Below are 26,037 nucleotides of genomic sequence, written 5' to 3'. Positions count from 1 at the left end.
AGAAGGCAGGCACTCTACCACTTAACCCACACATACCTCCAGTCCCCTTTTGCCTTGGTTATTTACTTATGCCAGTCCTGAGGTTTGAACTCAGGCCTCTTTGTGCTCAAGACTAGCACTCTACCACTTGGGCCACAGTGCTACTTCTGGCTATTTCTGAGTAGTTTATTGGAAATAAGAGTCTCATGGATGCTAGGCGCTGGTGGCTCATGCCTGTAATCCTAATTACTCAGGAGACTGAGAACTGATAATGATGATTTGAAGCCAGCTCAGGCAGGAAAGTCCCACTGAGACTCTTTATCTCAAGTTAACCATCAGAAAACTGGAAATGGAGCTGTGGCTAAAAGTGATAGAGCATAGCCTTGAGTGAAAAAGTGTAGGAACAGTTTCCAAGCCCCAACTTTAAGCTCCATGATAAAAAAAAAATTGCATAGACTTTCCTGTCTGGGCTGTCTTCAAACCATGGTCCTTAGATCTCAGCCTCCTGAGTAGCTAGGATTGGAGGCATCAGGCACCAGTACCCAGCTGCTTTGGTTATTTTTAAGGTAGGATCTCAAATTTTAGTGCCAAGGCCAGCTTGGGCTATGATTCTTCTACTTGTGTTACTCAGGTTGCTGGGGATGATAGATAATTGTCACTGCATCCAGCCATTGTGCCTCCCCTCTACCTGTGATTAAAGGTGCTTGCCATCACAGCTAGCCTTTGAGTGAGATCGTCTAATCTCAACCCACGATAACTGGATTGCTGCCTCTCAAGTAGTAAAGATTATAACAAGTGTGAGCTATCATGCCTGGTGCTGTAAATTCTCTATAATTTATTTAGGTAGATGAGATTAGTTGTGATATACTACCAATATACACTTGTTTTTGGAGTTAAAGCAATAGCATGAAGTAACTGTATGGAAGAATTCTGATCTACTTCATGGAGTAGAAAAGGCTTATTATTACTGGTATTACATAGAAAAATCTCATCTTTGTTTCTGTCCCATGGGGGAACCAAGCTTCAGGCAGATTCTAGCCAACTAGTTCTTCTAATGGGTGATTTTTTTTTTTTTTTAGAAAAAAACCTTTCCATTTCTCCTTCCTTCCTCCTTCTCTCCTTTCCTCCCCTCCTCCCTCCTTCCATTTTTCCTTCCCTCCCTTCCTCCCCTTCTCCCTCCTTCCCTTCTTTCTTCCTTCCCTTCCTCCCCTCTTCCCTCCTTCCCTTCTTCCCTCCCTCCCTCTCTCCCTTCTTCTCTCCCTTCCTCCCTTCCTTCTCTCCTTCCTACTTCCTTTCCTCCCCACCTTTCTTCCTTTTTTTTTTTTTTTTGTTCTGGTCCTTGGGCTTGAATTTAGGGCCTGGGCACTAACCCTGAGCTTTTATGCTCAAGGCTAGCACTCTACCATTTGAGCCACAATTCCACTTCTGGATGTTTTGGAAGTTAATTGGAGATAAGAGTCTCACAGACTTTTCTGCCCTGAGTTGGCTTCGAATCATGATCCTCAGATCTCAGTCTCCTGAGTAGCTAGGATTACAGGCATGAGCCTCAGGTGCCCAGCTTAACCTTTGCATTTCAATTTGGCAGAGAACAAAATGGAAAAAAAAAATGAAGCTCCTGAAATGAGAGCTAAGTGGTCCAGGAACTATTTTTGTATCTACAAGAACCTACAAAGAACCTTTGAGTACACAGAAGTTTTGCTTTTCTTCAAATAGCAATAAGGCTCTGATCCAAAAACAGGATCCTCACACAGACAGCACAGCACAACCAGAAGAGATGGGGCCCTTCAATTTCCAACCTGGAACACAGATGATGTTTACATCCATTATGCTGGCTAAGGGTTTGTACCTGCCCTAGTAAGGAAACACTGAAAATCAAGGGAACCAGCCACAGATATCCCTGTAGTTTATTGCACTAGTATGTCTATGGTAATGTGAACAAATATTCATTGCTTTCACTTCAGTGAGTGGGTGCAAGTAGAATCTTTTGTAACTTCTTAACATCTTAAGTTAAATGTCTCCAGCCAACTGACATAGGTAAAATTCGTTGGAATAAATTAAGGCCTTTCAGGAAGTCTTTGTTATGTAGATGCTTGAGACATTGCACTTCTGGAATGGCATCTGGCTGTATGGCAGGATTATGACAGCATAGAACTGATTTGCCTTATTCTAGCCCAGTGGTATTATGACATCAGCTATAAAGCAGCCAATCATTCCCTTCTTTCCTTCCTCTCTTTAATTTTTCCCGAGTTGGTTACAATGCTGAATAAGCCTCTGTCCTTTCCTTACAGAGGCTCAGAGGTCTTTATAGGAGGCAGATAAATAAGTATTACATAGTGTAATAATTGCAGTGATGCCCAAAAGTTAAAAAAGAGAATGATGAGTCCTAAGGGTTGAGGAATTAGGAAGTCTGTTAGTTTAAGCTGGGTTTCAATTCATTAAAAGTGCAATGGTACAGAAATTCCTTGTTTACTTGAGGTTGGGAATATTAGTTATCCTAGCAAGCTTGAAGAATAATTGAACTAAAAAACAGTGCTCAATTTTGGGTGATTGGTGAATGCTCCCAGAATAATTGTAACCTAATGGTGTAAACAACTGGTTTTGCTTAATCCTAGGCCTAACCAGTATGTTAATACAGTGTTAAGGTCAGGCTGTAAGAGATCTTAAAGCTTATGTAATTCATGCTTTTCATTTTCTAGATGACAAAATATGGCTCCAAGTTATTAATGATTTCCCTAAAGTCATTTAGAAGTCACTACAAAGCATGAGTCCGAAAGTTTAACTGCCCCAATTATATTCTTTCACTTCTCCAGAAAATTACCTATTTGATAATATCCTAAAATAATCAAATTGGAACAAAATTAGGGTATCATTCCTAGATAGAATTTTGACCCATCGGATACTTTCTCTTCTATATTATAACAAGCAGACTTTAAGATAGAGCTTCAGCTATGTTGGCTGCATGCTTGTAATTTAAAGTACATGACACTTCTTAAAAAAATTTTTTTTGGTGGTACTGAGGTTTGAACTCAGGGTCCTATATTTTCTAGGCAGGCAGGCATGCAGGCAGACACTCTACCACTTGAGCTATACCCTTTCATCCCTTTCTTCGCTTTAGGTATTTTTCAGATAGGGCCTTTTTTTTTTTTTTTTTCCAAATTCAGCCTCAGACCTTGATCCTCCCATCTACAGCTTCCCTCATAACTAGGCCCACTGTTCTGTACCACCATGCCTGACTTATTGAGGGTAGGGTTTGTTTTTTGTTTTTTGTCGGTTGTGGGGCCTGAACTCTGGGCCTGGGTGCTGTCCCTCAGCTCTTCAGCTCAAGGCTAGTGCTCTACCACTTGAGCAATAGTGCTACTTCTGGCTTTTTCTGCTTATGTGGTTCTGAGGAATTGAACCCAGGGCCTCATGCATGCAAGCAAGGCAAGCACTCTACTACTGAGCAAGCTTCCTAGCCCCTGAGGTAGGTTTTTAGATAACTTTTAGGCCTGTGGTGTCCTTGAACCACAGTCCTCCCAATTTCTGCCACCATTTATACCTTATAGGCTCTTTATTCAGCAACATAACCTTTTACCCTCCAGACTCTTAGTCACTTAAATTGATTGCAGATAGCATCCATCAAAGTTCTGCAGAAGGGGAAGTTAAGTGCATTCAAGAAGATATCCACTATTTCTGTAAGTATGGAACTTCTAAACTTGTGTCAAGTAACACCACCTGAGTAAGAAATGGGGCACCAGTTGCTTGCTCTTTGATGACATGTGTTCTACTGTTACCCCTTAGCCATTGATCAAATTGTCTTCTTCAAGAGAACAATCAGATCAAGGTTGATTTTACACTTTCTCTAAACCTCTTTCACTTATGTTGTTCTATATACTTTAAAAAGGGATAAACATAGTTTGGAAGAGATACCAAAAAATGTATTCCTATTCAAAGAAACAGCATTATACTTTAAAAAGCCAAATAATCACAATCATTAAAGTCCTTTTCCTTTCTGCCTTGGCTTCCACAAAGCCAAGCAAAATGAGGTTCTATCTTAGTATGTAGGCATCATTTTTTTTTATTGTGAAAATACTGTACAGAGGGGTTACAATTACAAGATAATGAGTACATTTCTTATCAAGCATTGTTGCCTTTTCCTTTGTTTCCCCTTCCCATCCCTTCCCATCCCCCCTCTCCCAAGTTGTAAAGTTCGTTTTTTGACATAACGACTTGCACATCTCATTGTTGCAATGGATCCTCCTGTATCCCTATTTAAATGACTTGTTTTTGGCCTTCTCCTCCATAAATTATACCAACATCAAATACAGTGAGAGCGGGGGTTATACTGTGGGGGAGAGACATACAAAGCAACAAAGAGATAATCTTATAAATATGTTAGAAACAATCGCATGAAAGCAAAAACATTTGAATACTTATCTTGGGGTTCATTTCACCTAACATCAAACTTATCTGACCTTTTCTGCTTGTCTCAGACATATTGTAGGCATCATTTTTTTAGAGTATGAACCTTTTTCTTTAAAAGTTAATTCTAACAATGGTATTTTCTACAAGTTGTTTACTGTAACAGCCATCTTGGATACGTTTTTGGAAGTACATGCAGCATTGCCTTTGTTTTGGATCACTGAGTGGAAGGCCTATGCCTCTTAATAATAAAAGCAAGGGTCCTGTGCACATCCCATGCCCCTGCGATCTAGGGATACCAAGATGTACACATAACTGCAGGACTTGAGGTTCCTGAACAGCTTTTTAAGACTAGAGGATCTGTGGAAATAACATCAGGCATATATTGTAAGGTGATTTCATATATCCATTTAGTCCTCAGAATGTGTAATTTTTTTTTTTTTGGTTGTAGGGCTTGAACTTTGGGCTGGGGTGCTGTCCCTCAGTTTTTCAGCTCAAGGCAAGTGCTCTACCACTTGAGCCACAGTGCCATTTCTGGTTTTCCGGTGGTTTATTGGAAATAAGAGCCTCACTGACTTTCCTGCCTGGGCTGTTTTGAACCTCAGTCCTCAGATCTCAGGATTCTGAGTAGCTAGGATTACAAGAGTGAGCCACCAGCACAGGGCTAGAATGTGTAATTCTTAAGTTACATATAGGTATTTGATCAAAACATACTCTGAATCATTTGCTTAAACATTAATATTTTGCTTTGGAATAGTTTTTTAAAATAGTTTTTTTTGAAGAAGCAGTTCATGTTTAGGGTGGAAATTAGGAAAAACAAAATCATAAAGGAACAAATTAAAATCAATCATAATCATACTATAGGGACATATTATAGAATTCCTAGATAATATTATTCCCAGGTGAGAATTCCTAGGTATTATTCTTCAGTAATGTTTGTATTTTAAGGGTTTTTTCAAAGCTTTTTTTTTTTTTTTGGTGGTGGTGGTACTGGAGCTTGAATTTAGGGCCTCAAGCTTAAGCTCTGCTTTTTTGCTCACAGCTGACAGTCTGCCACTTGAATCAAGCCTCCAATCCAATACTGAGATTTTTAATTAAGCAGTATTTCATTGAATGATTTATTCAACCTTACCCTATATTTGGGCATTTAAATTATTTTATTAATACTGTGATCTACATTCTTAATACCAACAATGATTTATTGAGTATTTACTATTGTGTATGATAAGCACTATACAAATTGCGTTGTCAACTTTTTTTTTCTTTTTGCTGATGCAGAGGTCTGAACTTAGGACCTTGAGCTTGGCTTGCTCACTTAGTGCTCTACCACTTAGGCCACAACTTCAGCTCATCTTTTTGTTGGCTATTTTAGAGATAACAGTCTCAAGGAGTTTTTCCCAGGCTGGCTTTAAACTGCACGTCTCAAGCTTCTTGCATAGCTTGGATTACAGGTATGAGTTATCAGCAGCCAGTTGAACTATCTTTAGACTTAGAACAATCCTGTGTAGTAAGAATGATTGTCCTTTTATAGATGAAAAAACTATGGATTATAAGCTATTATAAGGTGTCTACAACAAGTGTTGTAATTTGGCTTATGTAAACACGCAAGGTTAAACAGGACTGTTCTGATTCAGATAGCTTATCAAAATAGGCAAAATAGGCTTTACTTCTTTTATGTATATATATCTACATATATATGTGTGTGTTTGTACATATATACATACATTAATTTTTTTAGGAAGGAGATGTCTAGTGAAATTTTTCTACTATGATAAAATAACATGTTGGATATCATAGTACTAATTTTGTGGTCTAGAGGAATATAGGCTCCAGAAATGAATCTTGCAGCTAGGGTACTGGTGGCTCACACCTGTAAATCCTAGCAACCAGGAGGCTGAGATCTTAAGATCACAGTTTGAAGGCATCTTGGGCAGGAAACTCTGTGAGACTCTTATCTCCAATTAACCACCTAAAAGTTGGAAGTGGAGCTATAGCTCAAAGGATAGAGTGTTAATCTTAAGCACAAAAGCTCAGGGACAGCACCCAGACCCAGAGTTCAAACCCCAGGATCCTCACAAAAGAAACCAAAAGACAGAAACAAGTCTTTCATTCAACAGTGAACAGAAAAACCACTTATTTATTAAGAGAAATAAAAAAGAGAAGTAGTGCAAATTCTGAATTTTACAGTAATGGATATGCAATGTTCATATATAAGTACTTAAAGCAATGAACTTGAGTTACATGAACTAATTCCTCTCCACCTTCTATTTAATGAATAAATGATTTGTAGTCAGCACATCCTGTGATGATACCTAAAACAAGAGATTGTTTCTAACTGCTTGATGATGGTTGGGATAGTTTAGTAGTTTAAACTCTCACCATGTGGAAATCAACAATGCCAAACCACGTGGGTGCTTTGGCAAAGTCACAATTTAAAAAAATTCAGAATTAGATGGAACGTTATCAATTGAAATGAAACTTGTCAGCTGTAATGTGCCATGCCAATGTATAATATGTAAACTCAGGTTCATATATATATATGTATATATATATGTATATATATACATATATATACATATATATGTATATATATGTATATATATGTATATATATGTATATATGTATATATATGTATATATATGTATATATATACATATATATGTATATATATATGTATATATATATATATAATTGGTCGTGGGGCTTGAACTCAGGGTCTGGGTGCGCTGTCCCTCAGCTCTTCAGCCTCAAGGCAAGCACTGTACCACTTGAGCCACAGCGCCCCTTCCGGTTGTCTGGTGGTTAATTGGAGTCTCCCGGACTTTCCTGCCGGGCCTGGCTTTGAACTGCGAAGCTCCTCGGTAGGTAGGATTAGAGGCCGCGGGCCCCTGGCGCCCGGCTCTCAGGCTCCTCGATTATAATTTGTGCACATAGGTATTTAACTGTGGAGCTAAAGCCTCCTGACCCCACCCTCCCCGTGGCCCAAGGAATAAAGCAGAAGATAGAGGTGGGAAAAGCTGAAGCTTTAGTTCCAGCAGTTTTCTTGCGAGGTAAACCCTAGGAACGAAAGGCAGGCGAGGCGGAGTCGCCGGGGCGGGCCCATCAGCTTGTCCCTGGAGGCCGGGCTTCGGCTGTTCTAGGCCGCGCTGACCCCCGGGACCCAGGTGGCGGGGTGGGTGGGGGTGGTGGTAGTAGTTCTAGGCCTCCGGCTGCTCCCCGACCTGCACCTCAGACCGTCTCGGGCCCTCGAAGGGGCCCCCGGACGCCATCTGGGGTCTGCGCGCCCTCCAGTCCCCGGCCCAAGTCTGAGACCCAGGATCTTTGGCGCCCTCGCCCTCGACCAGCAGCAGCAGCAGCAGGACGAGGAGCAGGAAGAGCAGCAGCAGCAGCGGCAGCGGCATGGCGCGGGCGCGGGCGCGGGGCGCGGCGGGTCCCCCCTCCGCCCCCCCGCGGAGGAGGGGCGGTGGGGAGGGCCGGGCCGGGGAGCGGCGCGGGGCGCAGGGGCGGGGCCGGGCGGCCGGTGTTGCCCGGACGCGGCCGGCGCGTCCCTGGCAGCCGCCCGCCACGTCAAGGTTTGTTTAATAATGGCCGGGGTATTTACGGCCCGGGCGGGCGGGCGGCGGCGGGGTTGCCCAGAGAGCGCTCCGGGCAGCGGATGAGGCGCGGAGGTCTGCGGCGCATGGCGCCTCCCCCCGGCTTCCCGAACCCTGCCCGGTGCCACCCGAGGGGGAGGATGGAAACAACAGCCGCGCTCTGAGCCCCCCGGCCCCCGGAAGACAACACCCTTCCCGCCCCCCGACCCCGCGTCCTGCGGAGACCCCCCGCGCGCCCCGCCGCGTCCGCTCCCCTCCACCTACCCGCCCCGCTCCCCGCGCTGGGGGGTGCGGGCCAGCGAGCGATGGCGGACAACCTGAAGAAGCTGGTCTCCAAGGAGAACTTACTAGCGCTGCAGGAAAAGCTCAACTCGTGGGCGAAGGACTACAACGTGAGTGCGGGAGGGAGGCCGCGGGCTCGCCCTGCCCACGGCCCCCGCGCAGCCCCGGCGGGCGACGCTCGGGATCCCTGAGGAGGGCAGTCCCGGGGCGCGTGCCCTCGGGGTGCTGGGGCGGCGGCTCAGTCAGCTGCGCGGCCGTGACCACGGACGCCGGTGGCCATAGCAACGGGAGAGTCAGCCCTGCTCCTGTGCCACTCTTCCTCCCCCCCCCGCACCCCCCCCCCCCAAGTCCATACCTTCTGCCTCCGAACCTACATGTTCATGTATTACTACCCTCACCTGTCTTTCTGCAAGTCTTCCGCTTTGAAAATACCCAGGGGTCACATCAGAATGGATTTCTATAAACCATACAAACCATAGCTAGGTCTGATCTCAGAAGTCGCTGACATGGACTCTTGCAGATAACGCTGGGCGTTTCGTTTGGTTGTGGGTCAGCATGGTGATAAAGGCACTCCAAAGCAGAGTTCAGGAGGCCCATTGCCAAGGCCTTTGAGAGAAGCCAATAGTCTGTAAACCAAACGCATAAGCATTACCCGCATCTCAGTCTTTACCCAGCTGCTCCCTGCAGTAGCCTCCCCCACCCCCCCACATAAAGGACCCAGAAGGTCGGATTTGCCTTGCCTTCTGTCTCTGCATCTTAAAGTGGAGGTTCCCGTCTTTACCCAGTAGAGTTGTCTACGTCCTTCCTCTACCTCAGACACAGCTTCTGAGTCTGACTGTTGACTAGCAGAATAACCTCTTTGGATCTCATCACTTGATCTGTCCAATGGGAGTGACTGGAGTAAATACATAACATTATTTTCCATATTTTAGTGTTTTGAATCTAGATTGGCTCCTCATTGTCATGACTTCCTGCCCCATTCACTCTTAAGACAAGGCTTCTGAAGTGAAAGACTTTGAAGAACAGCTTGAGTTTTCCCCTTAGCCTGGCTTTCTTAGTGTTTAGTGATTCCTCTTCCCCTCCCCCTTGCCGAAAAAACCCCAAAGAAACCAGTATCAGTCATTTCTTCTTCATTTGTGACTCGCATCTGCAATGCTAGTTATTTGGGAATTTGAGATTGGAAGGAGAGAAGTTTGAATCTAGCCTGTACAGAAAAGTCTGTGAGGCTCCATCTCTATCTGATAAACCAGCAAAAATGTTGGACCAGAGGTGTGGCTCAATGGTGTAAGACTACAAGTCCTGCAGTTCAAACCCTGGGACCATCAGAAAAGGAAGAAAAGAAGGAAGAAAAGAAAGAAGAAAGTTGGTTGAAGAGACTTCAACATGAGGGATATGGTGGTTTGTGCCTGAATCCCATATATGGTGGAAATTTTAAGTAGGAGGATTGCCATCCAGGCCAGCCATGCAGAAAGAGATACTATGTCTTTAAAATAACCATAGCAAAAAGAACTGGAGGCATTGTTCAGATGATTACTTGCCTAGTAAATTCAAAGCCCAATACCTTAAAAAACAAACAAGACGGGGCTAAGAAAATTGCGTAGCACATGTAAGGTCTAAGGTTTGATCCCTAAGAAGAAAACGTTTTTCAGGCAGATTAAAAATTACCTTTTTATTACAAAAGACTTGGACTGGCCCTACCACTTTGTGTGTGTGTATATGTATGTGTGTGTATGTGTGTGTGCGGGCTTGGGGTTTCTGGGGCTTGACTCTGGGGCTTGAGCACTGCCCCTGAGCTGCTTTTGCTCGTGGTTAGTGCTCAACCACTTGAGTCACAGCTCTATTTCCAGCCTTTTTTTTTTTTTTTTTTTTTTACTTTCTTGCCCAGGGTGGCTTCAAACTGCAATCCTCAAATCACAGTCTCCTGAGATTTGTGTGTGCCTCATGCTGAGCACTTTTAAGAGCACCCTCTTACTAATCCCACAAAGTTGAAAATAAATCCTAATAGCATGCATTTACTACACTTAAAAAATATTACATTGAGACATGCCATAGTTGTTTACATTTTTTTTCTCGGTAACTTCCTATTTCTCCATTAGTGCCATTTCAACCTGTGCCCTTCACGGCTCTTGAATGAAGGCACATGCCTTCTCCATGCCTTGGGGTCCTTTCTTAGGCTGTCTCATTTCTCTTGAGCTGTCTGACAACTCAGAAGAATGATGTTCTTGATGCATCTCCTATGCATGTACTGACCCCTGTTGATGCATCTCCTATGCATGTACTGATGAATTTCATTGTGAATTTCAGGGCCTATTGTTGTAGAGTCTCACTTCTGAGGAGCCCATTAGACAGTTTTACTAGTGGGTGCTCTTGTCGTCTCAAGTTCAATCAGTCTAATACTGAATTCAGCCTCTAGCATGTCCTGGTCCTCAATCACCTCCTTGTCGTCATCATAGCATACTCCACATCCTTTTCACCATGTAATCTGTTGGTTCAAACCTCAGACTTCATAAAAAATCTGAATACTTTTCCACACTTCCATTGCTAACACCCTTCACCTTAGATCATCTTTATTATTAGATTATATTATTACGGAAATGATCTAAAATGCTGCTGGTCCATTTCCTATTCTCTTTTCCTCTTTCAGTGCTAGGGTCTGCACTTAGATGCTCTATCACCTGAGCTCTGCCTCCAGTCACTTCCCCCTCCCAACTTTAGTTAGAATCTTTTGCTTTTGTCCCAATTTGCTACCTCTACCTCCCAAATAGTTGTTGTTACAAGTGTGAGCCAGTACACTTGACCATTCTTTTGAATGTCAAGTTACTCCTTTACCAGCACCCTGTAGATTTCCTATTTCACACAAAATAAAACCAAAGTTCCTACAATGGCCTTCAAAGTCCTACAAAGTGAACCTCACTCAGCACATTTATTTGTTTCCTCTTTGCTCAACCCACTGCAGCAAAACTGGCTAGCTTGCAGTGCTGTTGGAACTTTGCCTGCTGAAGGACAGGTTCCACATTTCACTGCCCCAAATAGTTGCCATTGAACAATTAAAATGTGGCCTGTGAACACCAAGAAATGGAGGTTTTGGTTTTTTTTTTTTTTTTTTTTTGCCACTCCTGGGGCTTGAACTCAGGGTCTGGGCACTGTCTCTGAGCTTCTTTTGCTCAAGGCTAGAACTCTACCACTTAAGCTACAGTGTCATTTCTGGCTTTTTCTGTGTATGTGGTACTGAGGAATTGAACTCAGGGCTTCATGAATGCTAGGTAAGCACTCTACCGCTAAGCCACATTCCCAGCCCCAAAGAAATGGAGTTTTTCATTGCTCTGAAGTTCAGCTTAAATTTAGCCAGGTATGGCTGCTGGCTACTGGCTAGAGGCTGGGACCACAGGTTCGTCCTGAAAGCTTCCAGACTCCTGCTTCATGGCATTTTGCACTTGCTTGGAAAGCTTTTCAGTCATTGGTATTTTTGCAAGATAGCAAAATCCTCAACTTTCTCACCTTCAAGTCTGCTCCTCCTCACGCAGTCCATCCTGTTTACAGTTGCACCTGGCGCTCATGTTCTCCTTTCCCTGTCTTATTCCATAATATGTATCTTTCAGTATTTCCCTGTTTTCTTTTTTTGTCACTCTCCCCTCTACTTCCATTAGAATGTAAACTCCAGCAAATTCTGCCTGTTTCTCCCTTGTGGCACTGTATACCCAGCACTTAGAAGACAAAGGAGAGAGAGAAGGGTGCTGTTTGTGAGCCAGTCAGGTAGAGGGTAAGAGCTAGAAAATGGTTAGCATTAGGGGAGATAATTTATTTGCCAGAGGGCCTCAAGGTCTTCACTGGGCTATTTAGAAGCCTGGCAGAAGCTGAAAGCAAAATGCAGGCAGGGGACAAGTTTGGATTCTGTTTTAGAAAATTCCCTCTAGTTGCTCCATCATGAGGACATTGGAAACTAGGGAGAAGAGATATGGCTGGGTGACTCTTGAGGCAAGAAATTCTATCAGTTTACTTCTCATAAGTTAAACTGGCACATTTAGTGATGTGTATCAAAGACTGAGAGCTAAGGTCCTAAGGTTTGTTGTAAGATATCCAAATTTATTGCATAACATCTGTCTTTGCATAACATCTGTCTAACTCTGAAAAAGCCACTTGAATTCTAATGTCCTAATTGTACCTTGGAGATATTAGCATGAGTTGTTCATGTAACCTTCCTGCACTGGGTCAGCTCTGTGCTAACTCCCCCTCCCTCTGAGTTTCTTTGTTTCCCCTAGAGCCATGGACTAGGGAGTTAACCTGGGTCAGGTGCTTTGAGATTTAGTTCAAACAATATCCTTTATGCAATCATAGTAGCGAACAGTAAACACTATTGTACCCTTGATAATCCCATCCTCAAGTTAGGTGAGATGACATTTTTCCTCCCCCGCCCCCATGCTTGCTAGGCAACCCTTCTACCATTTGAACCCCTCCCCCAGTCCATTTTACTTTATTTTTCAAAAAGAATTGTGTGTTTTTGTCCAGGGTTGACCTTTGACTTTTTTTGGGCGGGGGCTGGGTTAACCTCAAATTGTGATCCTTTTACCTATGTGTCCTGTATAAGTAGATGATGTTTCTTAAAGTAAAACAATAGTCTAGAAAAAAATTACAAGCTAAGAAGTCTCAATTATTTAAATATGTGAGTAGGGCTGGTGGGGAAGGGTGGTAATGCAAGGAGACTTTCTTATCACTCTTGTGTTATAGGTGTTTCCATTAAGAGATCCAAACAGTGTATTAACTATCAACACACATAAAGATTTTATTGAAGTGTCTATTCTGTTTGATTTAGAATTATCTTTGGGGTTGAAATAGAGGTCTGTGCCAAGGTATGCTTAATTCTTAGAACAAAGCATTTCTGTAGTTGCTATGGGGTATTCAAACAGACTCTGTCCACCAACTTCCCCTCCTCTTTGTCAGTGAATATCTACATTCTTTCTTCCTCCCTCCCTCCCTCCCTTCCTTCCTCCCTCCTTCCCTCTCTCCTTCTTTCCTTTTCTCTCTCTTTCCTTCCTTCCTTCCTTCCTTCCTTCCTTCCTTCCTTCCTTCCTTCCTTCTTCTTTCTTTCTCCCCTCCCCCTTTTGCATTACTAGGGTCTGATCTCAGGATCTTGAGCTTGCCAGATTGACTGTCTCACTTGACCCATACCTTTAGTCCTGCTTATTGGTGATTATTTGGAGATAGAATCTAGGAACTCTTTTTTTTCTGGACTGTTCTTGAAGTGTGATCCTGCAGATTTCAGAAGCCTCCTGAGTAGCTAGGATTATAGGTATGAGCCACCAGTACCCAGCCATTTCTACATTCTTGAGGATTCCATCCAATTAGTAAGTTTACAGAGAATACGTTTCTTGCTTTAAGGACCTTTATCCTTCCATGTTGCAGTAATAAACCTCCAAATCTAAATGTCACACTAGAAGAGAAAATTTTCCCCTTCTCCAGCAGCAGCTCTCCTCCCCACCATTCAGCCACTCTGTGTTTGGTAGAGCTGCCATTCTGTCATGTGGCCTGAAGAGCTTGTATTGCTCTTAAATAACCCACAAAACTTCACCCTCCATCTCTTCCCAGAAGCACACATAATGGGTTGTGTGAACACCACATTCTGTATTTACACACTAAGTGCACATGACATCACTAGATAACATAATCTTGGACTACTCTTTCAATGTGGCCCATTGTCATCATAAATGTCATTAATGTGCATGTACATGTAATAATGTGGCTCCAATCTAATTGTAATGCCTCTTGAGATATGTGGGAAGATGGATGGAATATTTATAGTTACTAGTAATGAATTCATGGCTGCCAAAGAAATTGGCAAGTGATTTAGGTATTCTTCACAGAGTTGATACAGACAATATTGCTTAATATTAAGGAGAATAAATAATGAAAAAGACCAGTAGAAATATTCACTGTGGGGTCAAGACAATGAAATCTAGTGGAGAAGCCTACACCTGGCTAGAAGGTGCCGCTTAAGTTGGCATGAGGTATCTGGCATGCTGTGCCCATTCTATTACATCATGCAGAGATTTACTCATAATGGGCATTGCTGCCGTCCTCTTCAAACCCCCAGAACCAGTGTGAGGTTAAAGATAGAAATTAGAGTTTTTGTTTTCTATGTGTGAATTCCCTTGGTTATCTGCAAAAGAAAGCAAAAACCCCACCTTCTGTTTAATGTACTTGTCTATGACTTCTTTGATTGGCTAAATAGGAATAGCATTCTTTTTATCTGCAATGTGAAGGTTTATTTATTTTTATTTTTTATTTTTTGTTGTTGGTCACGGGGCTTGAACTCTGGGCCTGAGCATTGTCCTGAGCTCTTCAGCTTAAGGCAAGCGCTTTACCACTTGAGCTATAGTGCCACTTCCAGTTTTCTGAGTGGCTTATTGGGGATAAGAGTCTCAAGGCCTTTCCTGCCTGGGCTGGTTTTGAACTGCAATCCTTAGCTCTCAGCCTTCTGAATAGCTAGGATTACAGGCGTGAACCACCGGCACCTGGCAGGTTTATTTTTTTTACTAAAATAAAAATAGGGGAGCATTTGATATTGTAATAGCATTTATATTTTAAAAGAATACTATGAAAGATTTGTTTTTGTGTGTGTGTGTGTGTGTGTATGTGTGTGCGCACATGCGTGTGTGTGTGTGTGTGTGTGTGTGTGTGTGTGCACCTGTCCTGGGGCTTTAACTCATGGCCTGGGTGTTGTCCCTGGCTGTGGGTTGGACAATGGCATCACAGTCCCTCTGTGGTGGAAGGAGGAGAAGGCACTAGCATCTGGAAAATCACTAATGCTCTAGAGAATCAAACAAGATAAAGGCTAGAAAAAAAAGCTTGTATTTGACTTGCCCTCATGTGGTCTCTAGTGATTGTATTGACACCAATTATAGTAGAGTCAGGGGGTTATGGTATTTATAGATTGTACCAGGTTGAGGAACACATGGAGTTGAAGAAGTAAAGGTAGTGATTAAAGGTTACTCCTAGAAGTTACACAGTATGTGGAAAGAAAATAACAGGACAGTGTTTTTATTCCGATCTCCTCAACATCATCACTCCTGTTCAAACAGAAGTTCCTGACCATCAAGTGTGGATACTGCCTTGTTTTTTAGTTCCTTCATAAAATCTCCCTATCCAATGTATCCAGCCTTACTGTTTGTTCTCACTAGCTCAAATTCTGTGCTCTGCTCCCACGGAGAGATTTTTGTAAGTTGCCAACAACTGACACATCACTGCTCTCACTTGTTTTCTTAGATTTTTCCTCATAGGATAGTTAAGGCTTTCAGATTTAGTCTCTGGACCTGTACGCACTTCTTGATGAACCTACTACTTCCTGCCTATGTTCTTGCTGTTCTTCCCTGGAAAAGCCCTTCTTTCCTTCCTTTAATTTTTCCCTGGAGCTTCTTGTTATACCTACAGTTCACTGTCCACAAGAGCATTTAACATACCCAGAGGTGGCCCTTGTGTGCTTCTCATTCTCCACCCTACTTCTCTAGCTGCTCAACATTTTGGCTTCAGGCAACTCTTTTTTTTTTTTTAATGAAGCTTTGTCAGAGGTTCTTAATTATAATAGGAGTTTGATGGTTTTTGAGTGGATAAAAGCTATAGTCCATGAGTACAGTATCCTTAGTTCATGTGCTTGCTTTATTTATCTTACATTGGTTTATGTTTACTTGGATAATGTGACCCTATTGTAACCTAGTGTCTTGTACCATACTTTGTATGAGAAGTGGTGGCGTGTTGTGACACGTCTTGGGAGTGGAACAGTATACATAGTGTTCTATTCTGATACTTTAGTTATGTGCACAAACATTTCTCTGAATATCCACAAGGAACAGGAGTGGACAGTCATGACATTGAAGTAATACCTCTAATTATTGTGCCAGACTTTGTGCTTGAGTTAGCTTTAGAGATCAACTACCTCCAAAATTCAATAGAGGCTCCTATTTAAATGTGTTTTCTAATGACTGACAGCCAAGATTACCTTTTTATTTTCCAATACTAGGTCCCTGAATTTAGGATCTTACAGCTGCTAGTCAAGGTGCTGTACCACTTGAGCCATATACTCAGCTCCTTGGATCTTGTGTTTTTGCCCAAACCTGCCTTGGACTCTAATCTTATTACTTACACTTCCTGAGTAGCTAAGATCAAAGGCATACATCACCATGCCCAGTCCATGATCTGTCTGATTCTTCAACCTTAAGCTCCCTTTGATGTTTCATACCACCTCAATAGCATCCAGTTGTTGAATACTTTCTGTATCCATGGTGCTGGTCATGCATTGTTTTGATTTAGTTCTCCTAACAATCTACAAAGCATCATTATCTTCGTTGTATGGTAGAGAAAACAGGCTCAGAGAGGTTAATTTGTTAGGGTCACATAGAACTATGATAAGTGGCAGTGCATCTCAGCTCTGTTTGAGACTTGAGTTTTCTTGACTCTCCCCGTCCCCTTCTTCTGTTCTTTTAGCCAATGGCACTATCTAACCAAGGTCAAAAGGCTAGTAGGCAAATAATTGAAGCTGAGTGTTATAGTGAGGTATGAACTGGTCAGGGCAAGGAGCTGCTGGTTCAGTGAGGAAGGAATGGTCGTAGCTGCTCATGCTCTGGGTTTCAGGTATTCTGAGCATGTCAGAACGATGGTAAACCACTCACCAAACATTACTTGGATCTCTCAAAGGATACTAATGAATACAAATATAAGACAGAAAAATAACTCGTGTTTTTGGGGAGCAGATAGAGGGATGGGGTGAAGGACAATATAGCTGCCAGAGGAATTAGGTCTACAACGGAACCAGTTGCGAGGTACTGTCTACCACGCATGGAAAATAATAAGCCAGCTGTCTTGCTATGAGCCCATTCATCGAAACTGCCGACAGTTCTGCAAAGCCCTTTAGGATATATTCTCTCTGGCTGTTGCTTCTGCCATATCCCACCTGCATTTGGTCCTCAGGTTTCCACACTTGTTTTTTGCCTTCAGGGCCTCAGCCCTGGCCATTCCCACTTCCTGGACTTGCTTTTCTCTTGTGATTTCTCATCCCTCACTCATTCAGGATCTAGGTTGTGCCCCTACTTGGGGGAGCCCTTCCCTGACTGTCCTTCCGAATCATTGTTTTTTCACGTTGTCCAATCAAACAGTTAGTATGTGTTAGTATGAAAGAACATGGGATCCAGAACCAGGCTGCTTGGGCGCCAATCTATATAGATAGTTTTAGGGGCAAATTATTTAACTCTCTGAACTTTAACTTTCCTATCTGAAAATGTAACAATAACAATATCCCTTCTTATAATGGGCTGAGTGTATATGTGTAAAGCACTATTAGTGGCTAGCATAGGGGAGGTTAGTAGTAAAAACAAGGTGAGTAAGTCTTCTCATTTTCATTCATCCGTTCTGTATGCAATGAGGTTGGTTGGATGGTCACTGCAGAGAATGCAGAGCTTAGGAACAGGAAGGCACAGGATGGGCTCAGTCACTATTCTTAAAGGGGTTTCTGCTTGTTGTAGACCATTCCTCTTGGAGACACAGACACATATTTTCCCTGTAAACTCTTGCCTACAGATCATGCAAATTGCTTCTTTTCTCTCGAGTTACTGTCCTCCTTGTTTTGCAATTTGTGGTGTCCAGAGGATACTGATAGCATACTTTATTATGACTTGAGGTGACATTTATCTGTGCATTTCTACATGCACATGATTTGTTACTTACAGTCCTCTTTTAGTGTTGGAATCAATTAGAAGCTTGATGAAATGGTAAAATATCACCAGATACTGACCAAAGCAGAATGATAGGTGAAAGACCCAGTTTTCCACCTCCCTATTGCCTGTACTTACCACTTAGAAGGCTCGATATACAGCTGCTCGATCACCTACTTCCTCAAGTCCATCTGAGTTCTATTCGGACTCAATTTGCTTCCTCTTGGAAGCCTTCCATGACTTTTAATACAATGGTCTGTTGAATAGACCTGATTCTCATCTGAATAGAAAGACTTACTATCCCACTACAGAGTGACTTTGGAGTCTCCTGTCTATGAACTATTTGGTGAGTGCCATCTCTTTGTCTTTCTCCTGGTATTCTCTACTCAGCAAAGCTTTATTAAATAAGTAGCATTCTTTTTGCTTATATATATATATATATATACACACACACACATAATATATAGTATATATAAAATTATGTAGAGACCATAAACAATAAAGCAGATAAATGAGGCAGCAGTTTTTTGTTGCTACAAAAGGTCTACTCAGTTTTAAGAATGAAATTGCTGTACTGATATCTGCTATTTTGGCTTTACAGAAAAACACATGCGATGAAAACCTGAATATTTGCCTTGAACTTATTGAACAAGTTGCCAAATTGCAGGGGCAGCTCTTCACAATTCTCACATCAGCAGCCCAAGAAGGTGAGAGCTGCCTGTGCTTCTCTGTCCTACTCTACCTCCCTTTCCTCCTCTTTTCCTTTCTCTTCTTTCTTCTTTCTCCTCTTCCTTCCTCTCTCCTTCCTTTCTCTTTTCTCCTCTCCTGCTTTTTTGTGTCCTCTAGCTAAGAAGATGTGGCGAGTTTCTCTTGCTGACCTGATTGATATATGTGTGCCATTCTTTTAGGAGGACATAATGAGGGTGTGGAAATAATCAAACTACGTCTTCTGCCTTGGCTGGAAGCTGCTTTTACTGCTGCTTCAACAGGAAAAGCTCTTGACAGTAAAGTCCCTTCTCTACAGGTACGAATGCTAAAGGATGACCCTTGACTTTTTGTGTGTGGTTATTTTTTTAAAAAAAATTTGCTTTGGGTGGTGCTGGGGATCATATCCAGGGCCACGAGTATATTAGGCAATCACTGTAGCATTGAGCTGCACCTCTAGCACTGACCCCTGACTTTGTGAAACAGTGCATTAAACTTGGAACATCTAAGATAAAAAGAAAACTTAGCAGAGTGTCACAATTTGATATTGATATTGGTTTCTATGGGACAGTGTCCGTTTTCAAACAGAGACTAGACTAGAAAGATAATACATAGCATACTTAAGCATTATTGTGCCTGGGTAAAGAAAACATTGGTGTATTAGGACATTTTCTGTTGCCACAACAAAATACCCAAAGCTGGGAAATACATAAAGAAAAGAAGCTTATTTAGCTCACAGTTTTAGAAGCTGAAAACCCCAACAGCCTGGTACTGACTCCAACAGGGACTACATGGGAGTGGGGGGGGGTAGGATAGGGTGAGGGGTGTCACCAGCAAGAATTCATATAAAAGGGAGATGTCAGATGGCCAGAAAGGAAGCTAGCATACAGAAAAGTCTGGCTTGCTCTTTTATAACATCCTCTCTTTAAGAAACGAACCAGAATGTCATGTCCCTTCCAAGCACAGAGTCCTCAATGATGCAAGTACTTCCCATTAGGCCCTGCTTCTTAACTGGGACCTAACACACAAACCCTTGGAGGACATACTCAAGCCATGTCCAAACCATCACAGCCAGAAACTTTACTTTGAAAGGTTTAACTGGATTGACATACATTTCCTTTCTAAAACTCAAGCATGTAGAGCAGGCTTTTCTAGCAGGAGGGTTTTACAAGACAGTAACTGAAGGCTTTCAGTTTAAAGATCAGTGGGCAGGAAACCAGATCCTATCCCATGGCCCTGGGTAATTATTTAACTATTTATAAACACAAATTGTTTTCTTATTGGGCTGACTGGGAACAATGATTTTGCTGCCCTAACAATAGGTTCATTACCTGAGGTACTGATACATGGTAAGGACCGTGTCATTAGGCAGTTTTTTCCCTGAGGGGTTTTGTATGCTTCTCAGATCGATTCTGGGTATAGAGATGTAGACGTGTGCATCAAAGTCTTTTTTTAAAAATATAAATAAAGGTATAATTTATAGAACAGTGAAATCTTCAGGCTGATAAATTATGGCAAATATGCCAATGAAATTCACATCCTTGCGAGATAAATGTTTCTGATACTCCTCCAGAGTGTTAACTTGTGTAACCTTGGAGGCAGCTGCTCTTGGATTCCTTTCATTTTAGATTGGGTTTTAGAGCTTCATGCCCATAGAGTCATGGTCCACATTCTCTTTGTGTGGCTGACTGCTTAGCTCAGTGGTTTTGTGATTTACTCATGTCGTTTCATGTATTCAGACTACCTTTTGATTTCTGTATCTTTCCAGAACACCTTTGATAGGGAGAAAAATAAAGACACTAATATTCAGGATGTAGATCTACAACAATTAGACAATGACATGAAGGAAACCCGTGAACAACTCAACCAGGTTCAAGACGAGTAAGAGGAATGCAAGTTATCTTTTTCCAAAAAGAATTGTTTATAATTTAGTCATACTTTATATATTGGAGAAGAATAATGGTTCATTTAAAATGTGGGCATTTGCAAAAAGTAACACGGTGTGCGTGTGTGTGTGTGTGTGTGTGTGTGTGTGTGTGTGTGTGTGTGTGTGTGTGTGTGTGTGTGTGTGTGTGTGTGTAAGGGAAAAGGGAGGGATGGGGGAGAAATGGAGAAGAGGGAGGGGATCAGGGTCCATGTCTAAGGGTAGGAACAGTGGGACAGCTATATTATTCTCTGATCCCTGGTCCTTTAGCTCCTTCTTCATAGTCCCATCATCAGCTCATATTTATAAACAAGTGAAGATTGTTTAGATGAACATCTTACCCATTGGGAGAAAGATGCTGATAGGAAAGGGATGAAAGATGAAAAGATGAAAGAGGGTGAAAGATGAGATAAGTATCAGCATCCATCTACTGTAAATAGGCTTTTAGGAGACTATGCCTCAGAGAAGTCACAGTTAACAACACCAACACCAACAACAAAAAATGAACTGGAGCTGTGGTTCAAATGGTAGAGTTCTAGCCTTGAGTGGCTAAGCTAAAGGACAGTGCCTAGGCACTGAGTTCAAGCCTCCCTACCAGCACAAAACAAAAGGAGACAAAACAAAAACAAAAAAATAAACTAGACAAGCATTTAGAAAAATTAGAAAGTTTAAGAATGTATTTTAAAATGTATTAAAACAGGCAGTTCCAGGCAACAACAGGAATCAGATGCTTGCACTGGACATGTAAGTCAGGGTAGTAAGTGTGGGAGGTACTGCAGAGAAACTTTCAGACTTTGGGTTTGAATTTGATGAAGATGGACAAATATGTATGAAATGGCATTCAAAACCCTATAAGGTGTTTTGGCTACCATAGCCTTTTGCAGGAATGGGATAGCAAGGAAGTCCGTTCTAACTAGTTAATGCTTGTGACAGAATAGTGTGTCAATGCAGAATTCTGCTTTGTTCTCTCGATCTGATTTCCTTTCTTCTTTCCACAAGGAAAACGTCTCTATCTAGTTTTTGCTTGATATAAAAATTATACAATTTTCTTCTCAAATGCACGGAATCAATATGAGTGCAAATATGAAAGTCACCTATACTCTCACGAGACCCTGTGAACATTTTGGCATATTTTACTCAGTCATTTTCCTTTGTATGTGTTTGCACGCTATTCACAAACATTTTCCTTTGTATGCACTCAGCTATCCATAGCTGAAGAGCAGTTGTAAAGCTATAGCAGTTAAAATGGGTAGGTATACAAAATAATTTCTTTGAGGTTCTTCTGTTTGTTTTAACCATGTCAGTCAATTTCTGGTCTCTTCAGGTTTATTGTCTTCCTTTTTGTGTAAAGGATGTAGTTAATTCCAGGTATAAACTTCCCTTCTGAGCTAACCAGGTCCCTTTGTGTAGTAGATTCCTTTCCCTTTATTCTTCCTTGGATTTGTCTTCATCTAGAGAAAGAAGGGGCACTTGCTTGCTCTTCTGGTGTTCCAGGTGAGGCAGTTTGGGTCCTGTTCTGTCCGCTTGGCTTACGCTGGTCTTGTGTCCAATGAGCATCAGTATCTTAGGCTGATGGGTCCTGAGTTGAGCCTTGTCTGGTTAGATTCCCTGGGTCATTGGCTGGCAAGTGCTGCACATGGTGAGGGTACCTGCCAGTTGCCTATAGTTGGGATGTAGAGATTTAAGAATTACTGGTGGTTCTTGTCAAAGTTTCCCACTTTCCTTTCTTGTTATATGGTTGACATTACCCATAAGGGATACCAGAGACCTAGAAATTTGAAGAATAAATGCTTTTTTTTTCTTTTTTTTTTTTGTCCAAGCCTAGGACTCAAACTCTATACCTGATGTTTTGGTACCAGCTGGTGCCTGGTGCTCTACCAACAAAGCCACACCTCCAACCCCAGAATGAATGTTTTTTAAACAATTTTTTTGAGAGATCTAGATTTTGCATATGAGAGAACATGCAATATTTACCTTTCTTAGTCTGGATCATTGACCTTAATATAATTTCCAATTCCACCCATTTTCCTACAAATGACATAATTCTACTCTTTATAGTTGAATAATACTCCATATTACATGCACACATATATGTGAACATGTAGATAAACAGTATAGATATGTGTATATACATGTACACATATGTTACACATGTAAATGTATGCTTGTACACACATGTGTACATAGGTGTATCCTTACAAATCTATAATATTTATACATGCATATATAAATTTATACATATATACATATACAAATCTATAAGATTTTTTCTTCATACATTCATCTGCTGGTAGCCGTTGGGCTGAATCCATAGCTTGACTATTATGCTGCTATAACAGGGGCATGCAAGTATATCTATTCTGTACAGACTTAGCATTCTTTTTGGATATATATATATACCCAGAAGTAGTATAGCTAGATCATAATGGTGGTTCTAGTTTTAGTTTTCTGAGGAGCTTCCATATTGATTTCCATAGTGGCTACATAGTTTACATTCTCACTGGAAATTCCAGCATGGGACTTGGGAAGGTGGCACAGTGGTAGAGCGCTTGTCTTCCATGCATGAGGCACTGGGTTTGATTCCTCAGTACCACGTAAGCAGAAAAAGCCAGAAGTGGCACTGTGGCTTAAGGTATCTTTGAGCTGAAGTGCTGAGGGATAGCGCCCAGGCCCAGAGTTCAGGCCCCACAACTGACAAAAAAAAAAAAGAATTTCCAGCATGTATATTGGCTTCTTTTTTATGGCATCATTGTTTGTTTTCTTGAGGACAGCCATTCTGACAGATGTGAGATGGAATCTAGTATTATTATTATTTTTACTGTGAAAATACTGTACAGAGGGGTTGCAGCGACAGAATCTAGTATTATTGTGACTTGTATTTTCTTTATGACTAAGAATGTTAACAGTTCTTCAATAGAATATTTGCAAGAATAATGCTAAGAATGTTTATATATTCTTTCATTTAACTTTTTGCCCTAATTGCTTCATTTCTGTGTATGTCCCCTCTCCATATATACAATTTTCTTCCTCATGGAACAATTTGAAAGCTAGTAGTTGTTGCTCTTCCTGGAATTTAATAGCTTTGTTTTTCTTTTATCCCACCTGTGGTTCTAATTCTGTTAGGTATCCCACATGATTGGGTCTTTGATAGCCTGCTCTTCCTTCCCTCCCTTACTCTGCTTCATGATCCTTAAGCAAAATGTTTCCTCTGTCTAATTTGTGGAAACCAGTTGGGTTCTTCCTCAGTTTCAAAGATGCAAATCCCAGTAACACAGGCTAATGGAGACGAGTCCTCACAGGTTTGATGGATTCCAGACAGGAGAAGACTGTTTCATGTCTGCTTCACTTTGTAGATGAGGATCTGTATTGGTCATTTTTTAAAAATCATTGTGACAAAAATTCCAAGGCAAATAATTTCAGCTGCTAGTTTCAGAGGTTTCACCGATGATCACTTGGCCTCTTTACTGTAGGCCTCTTGTGAGGCTGAACAGCATGGTGGGGAGTGTGTGGTAAAGCAGTGCTCCTCACTTCATGATGGTTGGAATGAAAAAAGAGAAAAAGGAGGACAGGACTTTATGTCCCCTTTACAAGCATGCTTTCAGTGACCTATGTCCTCCATCTAGGCCCATATCCTAAAGTTTCTACCCTTTCTCAATCATCTACCAACTTGGGATCAAGCCTTTAACACATTAGTTTTTGGGAGACTTTTAAGGCCATAACTCTAACAGAACCCCCCCAGTGTTTTACCTTCCATTGTTCTTCTAACAGAACCCCCCAGTGTTTTACTTTCCATTGTTCTTCCACTAAAAGGAATTGCACTCTCATGGTCTTATAACTTCTGCGATGAAAGAATCTGGATTTTCCAGGGATGCAGTTCACAGAAATCAGGCATTCTTTGTCAGACAATACGCCTTACTGTATAAGGGAGCTTCATTGAGAATCAGTGATCTTCATCCAATGTTTACTATCCCACATTTCTAAATTTAAAGAGATCTAAAGTACGAGTATGATTATGTTTTGTCTAGTGAAGAAAGTCTTTGATGCTAGCAGTGACTGAGCTATTTGGAATATTCAAGGAAATCATATTCAGGTAGAAATCAGATACAGGAAAACATGGGAGTTTTGATAATCAAGTGTGATTTTTGAGGACTCTCTTCACAGATGGGCAAGCAAATTTTGTACATTTAGGAAGTCTTAGAAAAACAAAGGTTAAAATGCAGCTCCACAGTGAAAAATAATGAGTATAAGTAATGGTAACTTGCAGGAAAAAAACGGAGATTTTTTTATACAGGCCTAAACTGTATATGAGGTTGGATATGAGAGAATTAGAGCAGGTGAATTAGGAGGGTGAGAAGGATAAACTGAACAAGTGTCTTGTTTGTACCCAAGTCCACCGTAACATTTCTAATATGTCTGATTAAATGCAGATGTCTTGTAAGTTGATTCTGTTTATATTGAATGTGTGTCATATGTGAAAAGTTCCTGAGAGAATCTATGCCTTATTTGGAAAGTCTACCAATTTTGAAAAATATGTTTTTAACTACTGATTTCTATTACAGTTTGCCTGAGGCTGGAAAGCCTCTTGAAGAATCCAAGAACAGATCAACTGTATCTCTCTTGGCTGCAGAGGAGGAAATAAATCAACTAAAGAAGCAGTAAGAAAAAAGAATGATAGGGGCTGGGAAGGTGGCTCAGTGGTAGAGTGCTTGCCTTGCATGCCTGAGGCCCTGGGTTCGATTCCTCAGCACCACATAAGCAAAAAGAAAAAAGCCGGAAGTGGCGCTGTGGCTCAAGTGGTAGAGCGCTAGCCTTGAACTGAAGAGCTGAGGGACAGCGCCCAGAGTTCAGGCCCCACGACCGGACCTCCCCCCCCCCCCCTGCAAAAAAAAGAAAAAAGAATGATAGGTTGTTTAATCATTGAATTTAGCTTTTCTTTGGTGTGTCATTGCAATATGAAGGAATGTGTTTATGATTAGAGGCAATGCTTTCTAAATATTAGTATATTTTTACTACAAAATATTTCCTGTCAACTATAGACAGTTTCTAAAATGTAGTATTATATAAAGGAATATAAAAACTGTCTTATAATTCTGGTATTTCTTCCATTAGTATATTAAAACCTAGTGATGAATGCAGAATTAAGATGCACATATACATTTTTGGAACCTACATTTTTATTTAGTATTGTTTTTCTCTATTACTAAGAAAAGAAATACTGCAGAACTTGGTTTTAAATAGTTTCATCACTTCCTGTCTTTGGGTAGTTTCATGTTAAATGTTCAGTAGAATACTAATTTTTACCATAGAAACAACATTAGAATGATTTTGTAGAAATATCTCAAAAAAAATGAAAATCTCAATTTGGATTTTAGATTATTTCCTAAAGATCAATTTCTGGAAGGGGAAAATGAACAAATTCTTTAAGGTTTTACCTTTGTAGACCTTAATTTTGACT

The 26,037-nt window shown here is 41.4% G+C and overlaps 1 protein-coding gene and 1 long non-coding RNA gene across 5 annotated transcripts in view; one reads left to right on the top strand and one right to left on the bottom strand.

Annotated features, from left to right (window-relative positions):
* Window positions 1-4,196: 4,196 nt before the first annotated feature.
* Window positions 4,197-9,105, bottom strand: LOC138821053 (uncharacterized). The gene is made up of 3 exons (XR_011370038.1): window positions 8,996-9,105; window positions 8,730-8,881; window positions 4,197-4,303 (listed from the first exon to the last, which is right to left on the bottom strand). It is a non-coding gene; the product is annotated as an uncharacterized lncRNA (long non-coding RNA).
* Window positions 7,963-26,037, top strand: part of Spata18 (spermatogenesis associated 18) — a 31,575-nt gene continuing 13,500 nt past the window's right edge. Inside the window, exons 1-5 of one of the 4 annotated variants that reach the window (XR_011370037.1) lie at window positions 7,963-8,365; window positions 18,555-18,660; window positions 18,862-18,977; window positions 20,427-20,539; window positions 25,142-25,237. Coding sequence is in view for 2 of the 4 variants with exons in the window: in XM_070013148.1 (XP_069869249.1) it covers window positions 8,279-8,365; window positions 18,555-18,660; window positions 18,862-18,977; window positions 20,427-20,539; window positions 25,142-25,237 (518 nt within the window). In the remaining 2 variants the exon portion in view is untranslated. The remainder of the gene's footprint in view (window positions 8,366-18,554; window positions 18,661-18,861; window positions 18,978-20,426; window positions 20,540-25,141; window positions 25,238-26,037) is intronic. The other 3 variants (XR_011370036.1, XM_070013148.1, XM_070013149.1) reach the window with 3 other exon arrangements.

The sequence above is a fragment of the Dipodomys merriami genome, unplaced genomic scaffold, assembly GCF_024711535.1.
Source record: "Dipodomys merriami isolate MVZ:Mamm:240054 unplaced genomic scaffold, mDipMer1.0.p SCAF_9, whole genome shotgun sequence".
NCBI lineage: Eukaryota > Metazoa > Chordata > Mammalia > Rodentia > Heteromyidae > Dipodomys > Dipodomys merriami.
The sequence above is the reverse complement of the archived record's forward strand: the minus strand, read 5'-3'. Positions and strand labels throughout refer to the sequence as shown.